Source organism: Salmo trutta, chromosome 29, assembly GCF_901001165.1.
Source record: "Salmo trutta chromosome 29, fSalTru1.1, whole genome shotgun sequence".
NCBI lineage: Eukaryota > Metazoa > Chordata > Actinopteri > Salmoniformes > Salmonidae > Salmo > Salmo trutta.
Window position 1 is genome coordinate 23,613,681 of NC_042985.1, and position 10,000 is coordinate 23,623,680.

Here is a 10,000-nt window from a genome sequence, read left to right on the forward strand (position 1 = left end):
AGAACCTACAACTTCAGTTACCAACTACCACTACACCCCCTAACACACAACAGACACTTCAGTACATACCACCACTACACAAACAACCTACAACTTCAGTACATACTACCCTACACAAACAGAACCTCATTCATACTACTACAACACCCCAACAGACACCTACAACTTCAGTACATACCACCACCACTACACACAGACCTCAACTTCAGTACATACTACCACTACCAAACAGAAACTACAACTTCAGTACATACCACCACTACACAAACGAACCTACAACTTCAGTACATACCACCACTACACAACCAGAACCTACAACTTCAGTACATACCACACTACACACACAAACCTACAACTTCAGTACATACTACCACTACACAAAGAGAACCTACACTTCAGTACATCAACCACCACTACACAAACAGAACCTACAACTTCAGTACATACCACCACTACACACAGAACTACAACTTCAGTACATACTACCACCACCACAAACAGAACCTACAACTTCAGTACATACTACCACCACTACACACAACAGAACCTACAACTTCAGTACATACTACCCACTACCCAAACAGAACCTACAACTTCAGTACATACCACCCACTACACAAACAGAACCTACAACTTCAGTACATACTACCACCACACCACAAACAGAACCTGCACTTCAGTACATACCACCACTACACAAACAGAACCTACAACTTCAGTACATACTACCACTACACAAACAGAACCTACAACTTCAGTACATACTACCACTACACAAACAGAACCTACAACTTCAGTACATACCACCACTACACAAACAGAACCTACACTTCAGTACATACTACCACCACTACACAAACAGAACCTACAACTTCAGTACATACCACCACTACACTAACCACCACTACAACAGAACCATACAAACTTCAGTACAGATACTACACCACTACGACAAGACGAGAACATATCAACTTGTGCCGGTTACCATACCACCACTACACCAAACAAGAACTACAACTTCAGTACATTACCACCCACTCTACCACAAAACTGAACGTCATTGACCCGACTGACCACACGCAAACAGACTTTTTAGCTTGGGAATGCATTTTCAACATAACACAAAAACTAAACATCGAAACAAAATCAACTAAACTATAAAACACAAGCCTGAAACAATGGGTTTAGCAGCAGTAGGGTATATTTCACCTTTTTCCCTGGCCTCTCTCCTCCTCCTCTCCTCCAGGTCCAGTTTACTGACAGGCCTACGGTGCTGCTGGAGAAACTCATCATACATTAGGCCAGACTCAGGCCCCATACACTGGCCCAGACTGTGTCCATGGGCCTGGCTTGTCTCCCCATCCCTGGGGCCCCTGGAGGCTCTTCAGGGCCCCGCTGCTCTTCATCCCTCCCCCCAGCTCTCCGTACTGGCTGGGCAGGGACAGCGAGGCCCTCTGCTGGCTGAAGAAAGTCTGGGTGGATTTCTCCAGCTCTGCCAGGAAGGTGCTGGGCTCAGGCAGCCCCGGGGGGCCTCGGAGAGGGGGGTGGTACTTCTCCAGGCCCCCGTCCCGGTCCCTGCCTCTCCGGAGCCCATCCTCCAGTTTGGGAGGCAAGCGGCTGAGGTCGTAGTGGCCCAAACTCGGTGGGTCGTGGTGGGTGGTGCGTCGTGAGTCCGAGGCGGTATCGATGAGGGCGGCGGGGTTCCACAGGGTGGTGGGGGGAGGGGGGTGGGGATGGTCGCGGGACTGGAGGGGTTTGGGGGAGATGAGAGGAGGAGGGGCGCCCAGGTGGGGGTGGAGGTCGCGACAACCCGGCTCGTGGTGATTTGGTATGGACCTGTGTGAGAGAGAGAGAGAGAGAGAGAGAGAGAGAGAGACTGTAATGAGCACTGTGTTGTGTCACAACAAGCAGTGATACACACACATTCCTCTGTAATTCACACACCTCAATTCCACACATCCATCTTCTCCCAGATACACACACCTATAGGTAGGCACCTCCCTCCCTCCCTCTGTTCTCTCTCTTTCCCTCTCTGTGATGGTCTTATCAGGTCCAGGCAGAGTAGCCCGGAGTGTAGTGGAGAGGAAGATGTGGTCAGAGTACACAGGCCTCTGCTCTACACCTCTACACCTCTACACCTCTACACCTCTACAGCCAGCCTGGGTTGCTTTGATCTACCGCTGCCTTTCAACACACAGGGTTCACACAGAGGAATACTGACAGACGGACAAACATGACAGGATGAAACAGACACAGATTCAACTGACAGACAGACAGACTCAGGATGAGGGAGAGAAAACAACTATCAGACAGAAAACAATAACAGAGACAGAGATTGGCAGATGGATGGATGGACACAGACGGAGGGCCAGAACTGTCCAGAACCTCTCTCAATACCAAACCTGGCACTCTACCTCCTAATCTGACTCTACATGCCTCCAGAACTGTCCAGAACCTCTCTCAATGCCAAACCTGGCACTCTACCTCCTAATCTGACTCTACATGCCTCCAGCGATATGGACTCTCTCTGTGTGTGGGTGTGTATCTGCAGCCCCTGGGTTGTAAAGAACCCAGCACCCCGTATCAGGCTGATTATATAGCAGGATTACAGATAGGAACAGTGTGTGTCTACCAGACCTGTATTAACCCCACCCATGGAACCTGACCTACCTACTAAAACACATGGCAGGGCCAGCAACGCACACACCACACACACAAACACACACACACACACACACACACACACACACACACACACACACACACACACACACACACACACACACACACACACACACACACACACAGAGGGAGAACAGGGGGCTTAAGCTCTACAAGGTGGAGAAGATTAGCCAAGAATTAGCCTTTGTATATTTTAGCTGCCCCACTCACTGCCTGAATGATAATCTAAATCTCCTGATGAGCCAATAACCATCAGGCATTAGGACCCCCAATTCTCCTACAACTGAAACCATCAAGGACATCACTACCCCAGAAGCCTTAGAGCCTACTGTGTGTGTGTGTGTGTGTGTGTGTGTGTGTGTGTGTGTGTGTGTGTGTGTGTGTGTGTGTGTGTGTGTGTGTGTGTGTGTGTGTGTGTGTGTGTGTGTGTGTGTGTGTGTGAGACGGGGCTGTCAGGTGTTAGGGGATAGGAATCGAGGATGCTGTGATTCATGTGACTGTCTTTATCTTCCTCTACATCCTCTTGCCTAAGAGACTTGTGAAGGCTGCCATACTGCAGCATGGCACTGCACCGTACGCAGCTAGAAACTGTCCCCATCAGGAAGGCAGTGACACGATCACAGCCAGCACACATCACAGAGAGAGAAAGAGAGAGAGAGAGAGAGAGAGAGCAACTCAAATTCTACCATATCTCACAGCTCTTGCAAACTGCACCAGTGAAGTGAGTAGGACTACATGTGGAGAACTAGAGTCCAAATCCCTCTCTATTAGAGTGTAGAGGGTATTTGTATGCATGCATGCATGCGAATGTGTGTGTGTATGTATGTGTGTGTGTGTGTGTGTGTGTGTGTGTGTGTGTGTGTGTCTAACCTGTGTGTGTCTGAGCGTAGCTCTCCTCCCTCCCCAGGTCGTCCCAGGTCCAGGTGTTGCTCTAGGACCTGCTGTCTGAACTCTGACACCTGGTACTGACGATCCTCCTTCTCCTGGCGAAGCATCCGCTGCCGTGCCAACCAGCGCTCTTCCTCATTGGTCCGTTGGAGCATCATGGCGGCGGTGAGCCCTGCCCCCACGCCGCCGGGCCCCAGGTAGAGGCCATGGGCGGAGACCAGGCCGGGAACGCCGTGATGTGATTGGCTCAGGGAGGAGTGGAGGCCTGGTGGCATTGGCTTAGGAGCTTGGAGGGTGGGCTCTTTGGTTTTGTCTGAGAAGAGGGAAAATGTATTTTTATCCTGATTATTGAAGACCTATATCAGTGTGATGTGAACAGTTTTTATTGAGGTGACATAGGTCATGGAAATATTTTCAGTGGTACACTATAAAGTTAGGCAGGACTGTGCTTGAGAGTTTTGGAGGACGGTGGGGTGGTGTTGTGTCGTACCTGGCCGGTTGGGGGTGAGTCTCTCAGGCTTGGTTCTGTCCTCCTGTCCTCTCATGGCATGGAGCTCAGCCAGGTAGTGACTCTCCATCGCCTTGGACTGTAGCTCCTTCTCTCTCATCACTCTCTCCTTCTGCCTCTCCTTCTGCCTCTCTATCTCCCTCTCTCTCTCTCGCTCCTTCTCTCTCTCCCGCTCCCTCTCCCGCTCACGCTCTCTCTCCCGCTCCAGCTCCTTCTCTCTTTCTCGCTCCCTCTCTCTTTCTCTCTCCCGCTCCTTCTCTCGCTCCGCCTCACGCTCCCTCTCTTTCTCACGCTCTCGTTCACGCTCGCGCTCCCTCTCTCGCTGCCGGAGCTCATCTTCCATCTGGAGCCTGTAGAAGAGAGACATTAGGGAAGAGAGAAGGAAAGAGAGACATTAGAGAAGAGAGAAGGAAAGAGAGACATTAGGGAAGAGAGAAGGAAAGAGAGACATTAGAGAAGAGAGAAGGAAAGAGAGACATAAGGGAAGAGAGAAGGAAAGAGAGACATAAGGGAAGAGAGAAGGAAAGAGAGACATAAGGGAAGAGAGAAGGAAAGAGAGACATTAGAGAAGAGAGAAGGAAAGAGACATAAGGAAGAGAGAAGGAAAGAGAGACATTAGGGAAGAGAGAAGGAAAGAGAGACATTAGGGAAGAGAGAAGGAAAGAGAGACATTAGAGAAGAGAGAAGGAAAGAGAGACATTAGGGAAGAGAGAAGGAAAGAGAGACATAAGGGAAGAGAGAAGGAAAGAGAGACATTAGGGAAGAGAGAAGGAAAGAGAGACATTAGGGAAGAGAGAAGGAAAGAGAGACATTAGGGAAGAGAGAAGGAAAGAGAGACATTAGGGAAGAGAGAAGGAAAGAGAGACATTAGGGAAGAGAGAAGGAAAGAGAGACATAAGGGAAGAGAGAAGGAAAGAGAGACATTAGAGAAGAGATAAGGAAAGAGAGACATTAGGGAAGAGAGAAGGAAAGAGACATTAGGGAAGAGAGAAGGAAAGAAGGACATTAGGGAAGAGAGAAGGAAAGAGAGACATTAGGAAGAGAGAAGGAAAGAGAGACATTAGGGAAGAGAGAAGGAAAGAGAGACATAGGGAAGAGAGAAGGAAAGAGAGACATTAGGGAAGAGAGAAGGAAAGAGAGACATTAGAGAAGAGATAAGAAAGAGAGAACATAGGAGAGAGAAGGAAAGAGAGACATTAGGGAAGAGAGAAGGAAAGAGACATTAGGGAAGAGAGAAGGAAAGAGAGACATTAGGGAAGAGAGAAGGAAAGAGAGACATTAGGGAAGAGAGAAGGAAAGAGAGACATTAGGGAAGAGAGAAGGAAAGAGAGACATTAGAGAAGAGATAAGGAAAGAGAAACATAAGGGAAGAGAGAAGGAAAGAGAGACATTAGGGAAGAGAGAAGGAAAGAGAGACATTAGGGAAGAGAGAAGGAAAGAGAGACATTAGGGAAGAGAAGGAAAGAGACATTAGGGAAGAGAGAAGGAAAGAGAGACATTAGAGAAGAAGAGGAAAGAGAGACATTAGGGAAGAGAGAAGGAAAGAGAGACATTAGGGAAGAGAGAAGGAAAGAGAGACATTAGAGAAGAGATAAGGAAAGAGAAACATAAGAGAAGAGAGAAGAAAGGAGACATTAGGGAAGAGAGAAAGAGAGACATAAGGGAAGCGAGAAGGAAGAGACATTAGAGAAGAGAGAAGGAAAAGAGACTTAGGGAAGAGAGAAGGAGACATTAGGGAAGAGAAAGGAAAGAGAGACATTAGAGAAGAGAGAAGGAAGAGAGACATTAGGGAAGAAGAAGGAAAGAGAGACATTAGGGAAGAGAGAAGGAAAGAGAGACATTAGGGAAGAAGAAGGAAAGAGAGACATTAGGGAGAATGAAGCAAGAGAGACAAAGGGAGAGAGAAGGAAAGAGATATAGGGAAGAGAAGGAAAGAGAGACATAAGGGAAGAGAGAAGGAAAGAGAGACATTAGGGAAGAGAGAAGGAAAGAGAGACATTAGGGAAGAGAGAAGGAAAGAGAGACATTAGAGAGAAGGAAAGAGAGACATTCGGCGAAGAGAGAAGTGAAAGAGAGACATTAGAGAAGAGATAAGGAAAGAGAGACTATGGAAGGAGAAGAAAGGAACGAAGAGACATTAGGGAAGAGAGAAGGAAAGACACCAACATTAGATGAAGAGGAGAAGGAAAGAGAGACATTAGAGGAAGAGAGAAGGGAAAGAGAGACAAATGAGGGAAGAGAGAAGGAAAGAGAGACATTAAGGGAAGAGAGAAGGAAAGAGAGACATTAGAGAAGAGACGAAGGAAAGAGAGACATAAGGAAGAGAAGAGGAAAGAGAGACATTAGGGGAAAGAGAGAAGGAAAGAGAGACAGTAGGGGCAGAGAGAGAAGGAAGAGGAGACATTAGGGAAGAGATAAGGAAGAGAGACATTAGGGAAGAGAGAAGGAAAGAGAGACATTAGGGAAGAGAGAGAAGGAAGAGAGACATTAGGGAAGAGAGAAGGAAAGAGAGACATTAGGGAAGAATAGAAAATAGAACATTAAGAAGAGAGAAGGAAAGAGAGACATTAGAGAAGAGAGAAGGAAAGAGAGACATTAGGGAAGAGAGAAGGAAAGAGAGACATTAGGGAAGAGAGAAGGAAAGAGAGACATTAGAGAAGAGATAAGGAAAGAGAGACATTAGAGAAGAGAGAAGGAAAGAGAGACATTAGGGAAGAGAGAAGGAAAGAGAGACATAAGGGCGAGAGAAGAAGAGGAGACTTAGAGAAGATAGAAGGAGAGAGACATTAGGGAGAGAGAAGGAAAGAAGACTTAGGGAAGAGAAGGAAAGAGAGACATTAGAGAAGAGAGAAGGAAAGAGAGACATTAGGGAAGAGAGAGGAAAGAGAGACCTTAGGGAAGAGAGAAGGAAGAGAGACATTAGGGAAGAGAGAAGGAAAGAGAGACATTAGGGAGAGAGAAGAAGAGACATAAGGGAAGAGAAAGGAAAGAGAGACATAAGGGAAGAGAGAAGGAAAGAGAGACATAAGGGAAAGAAGGAAAGAGAGACATAGGGAAGAGAGAAAGGAATAAGGGACATTAGGGAAGAGAGAAGGAAAGAGAGACATTATGGAAGAGAGAAGAAGAGAGACATTAGGAAGAGAGAAGGAAAGAGAGACATAAGGAAGAGAGAAGGAAGAGAGACATAGGAAGATAGAGGAAAGAGACATAAGGGAGAGAGAAGGAAAGAGAGACATAAGGGAAGAGAGAGGAAAGAGAGACATAAGGGAAGAGAGAAGGAAGAGAGACATTAGGGAGAGAGGAAAGAGAGACATAGGGAAGAGAGAAGGAAAGAGACATTAGGAAGAGAAGAAAGAGACATTAGTAAGAAGGAGAAAGAGAGACATAAGGAAGAGAGAAGAAAGAGAGACTAAGGAAGAGAGAAGGAAAGAGAGACATAAGAGAAGGAAAGAGAGACATTAGGGAAGAGATAAGGAAAGAGAGACATTAGGGAAGAGAGAAGGAAAGAGACATTAGGGAAGAGAGAAGGAAAGAGAGACATAAGGGAAGAGAGAAGGAAAGAGAGACATTAGAGAAGAGAGAAGGAAAGAGAGACATAAGGGAAGAGAGAAGGAAAGAGAGACATTAGGGAAGAGAGAAGGAAAGAGAGACATTAGGGAAGAGAGAAGGAAAGAGAGACATTAGGGAAGAGAGAAGGAAAGAGAGACATTAGGGAAGAGAGAAGGAAAGAGAGACATTAGGGAGAGAGAAGGAAGAGAGACATTAGGGAAGAGAGAAGGAAAGAGAGACATTAGAGAAGAGAGAAGGAAAGAGAGACATTAGGGAAGAGAGAAGGAAAGAGAGACATTAGGGAAGAGAGAAGGAAAGAGAGACATTAGGGAAGAGAGAAGGAAAGAGAGACATTAGGGAAGAGAGAAGGAAAGCGATGTAGAGAGAGAAGAAAGACAGAGTATTATTATAGCTGACCAATACAACACTCAGTGAGAAAGACATTGAAAGACTTATTAAAATACCAAACAGACAATTTCCCATTTGGTGTGTACACTATATGTGTGTGTATGTATGAGTGTGTAGAAGAGGACAGTACCTTTCAGACAGTCTCTCAGACTGCAGAGCGGACAGTGAGGCGTGTGTGAGGTCCCCAGGGTAGCGGACCCCCTGCAGGTGCATGTGGACAGCAGAGGGGTGCAGGGGGGGCAGGCCTCCCCCTCCTTGGAGCTGGTAGAACGGTGACCTCAGAGCTGATAGACAGAACGGATCATCCATCCTGAGAGAGAGATAGAGAGGGGGGGGGAGCAACAGAGAGGAGGGAGTTGAAAGATACAGAGAGGGAGAGAGACAAAGAGTGAGAGAGAGAGAGAGAGAGAGAGACAGAGCGATGGAGAGGAGGGAGTTGAAAGGAAGAGAGAGAGAGAGAATAGAACAGTGAGTGAGTGTCCCAGTTAACCAGTGTTTACATCATTAACCTGAGCTGTGTGTCTCCATAGGAGGGGGCATTAGAGGGTCAGCCAACCTGTCAAATAACCTCAATCAACCCCACACAGCACACTGCTGTACAGCAGCCACACTTCACTCTCTTTGGATGTGTGTGTGTGTGTTTGAGAGAGAGAGAGAAAGAAAGAATGAGAGAAAAGGAAAGACAGAGAGAGAGTGTGTGTGTGTGTGTTGTCAGTCTGATGTCTGTGTCTGTCTGTCTCTGCCTCTCCGTGGCTCATCTCCTCATTAACTCCATTACTGGGCTGTGTGTGATGACTTCTGCCCTCCTCTCATCCTGCTGTGCTGCTGACATAGCACAGTCATGCACCCTGTCCCATAGCCTACAGCAAACAGCACATCAAACCTACACACACACACACACACGCACACACACGCACACACACACGCCCGCAAACGACAGGATCGAATCCTAACTAAGCACTACCTGTCTCCATCAATTCTAACCCATGTCATCAAACTGTCTGTCCACAGAGAAAAAGACTAGAGGCTAACTGGGGCTGTCTTCAGCATCCCTGGAGGTAGTAGCCACCGACAACAACATCAAACACTAGCTAGCATGTTTTTATCCCTGGCCTTTGAGTGTTAGCAAGCACTGGAAACTAAAAGAGTACCAAAGACTAGAGGCTAACTGGAGCTTTAGCATTGGTGTCATTTAAAACCACTGAAACAGTATCCAACACTAGAGGCAATCCAAAGGTTCAGTATGCACCGCTACCTAGCAGTAGATCAACGAGTGTTGTCCTGACTCACCTGTAGGGGGCGAAGGAGGGATGTGGCAGGTAGGAGGGATGGTAGTAGGCGGCGGCTGCGGCGGCGGTGGCAGGGTCCAGGCCCAGGGGCAGTCCAGAAGGCATGCGGAGGTCCTCGGCCGTGGCGTAGGGGCGGAACCCCCGCAGGTACTCCTCTGGTACACCACCAGGGGGCACTCCATGGGGCAGCTGCCTGGGTAGACTGGTGAGAGGAGGGAGGGAGGAGAGGGAAGGAAGTATATAGGAATAATGAAGGAAGATGAGGGGTAGGGAGAGGAGGGAGAGAATGAGGGAGGGAAATAGGAAGCGAGAGGATTTACTTAGTTAATTGTATTTGATCATTAGAAATACACATAACACCTTCTAGCGCTGTACTGTACAGGCAGTGTTACTCACTTGAGGGGCTGGAAGCGTGCATCCTGCATGACAGCTCCGGGGCTCAGGCCAAAGGCATAGGGGTTTCCCATGAGGTGAGCAGGGACTGAGGGGCCACCTTTCTCCTGCTGGTGGGGCGCCTCTGCTCCCAGACGCTCCCTACTGACCCCACGAGGGCCCGAGTCAGTCTGAGAGAAAGAGAGAAAGAGGGAGAGCGAGAGGGGAGGGAGAGAGGGAGAAGCACAGTCTTAGTAATTGTTCCCGGGGGCCTGTGACCGACACGGTTGTCCACACACATGGA

General features: G+C 47.8%; 1 protein-coding gene across 4 annotated transcripts in view; it reads right to left on the reverse strand.

The window, feature by feature from the left end:
• Positions 1-1,210: 1,210 nt before the first annotated feature.
• Positions 1,211-10,000, reverse strand: part of gse1b (Gse1 coiled-coil protein b) — a 205,124-nt gene continuing 196,334 nt past the window's right edge. For all 4 annotated transcript variants that reach the window (XM_029721302.1, XM_029721299.1, XM_029721301.1 and 1 more), the window contains exons 4-9: positions 9,721-9,887; positions 9,326-9,526; positions 8,166-8,345; positions 4,061-4,428; positions 3,553-3,883; positions 1,211-1,836 (exon numbers count right to left, since the gene is read on the reverse strand). In XM_029721302.1, the coding sequence (XP_029577162.1) occupies positions 1,308-1,836; positions 3,553-3,883; positions 4,061-4,428; positions 8,166-8,345; positions 9,326-9,526; positions 9,721-9,887 (1,776 nt within the window). In that variant the 3' untranslated portion in view covers positions 1,211-1,307. The remainder of the gene's footprint in view (positions 1,837-3,552; positions 3,884-4,060; positions 4,429-8,165; positions 8,346-9,325; positions 9,527-9,720; positions 9,888-10,000) is intronic.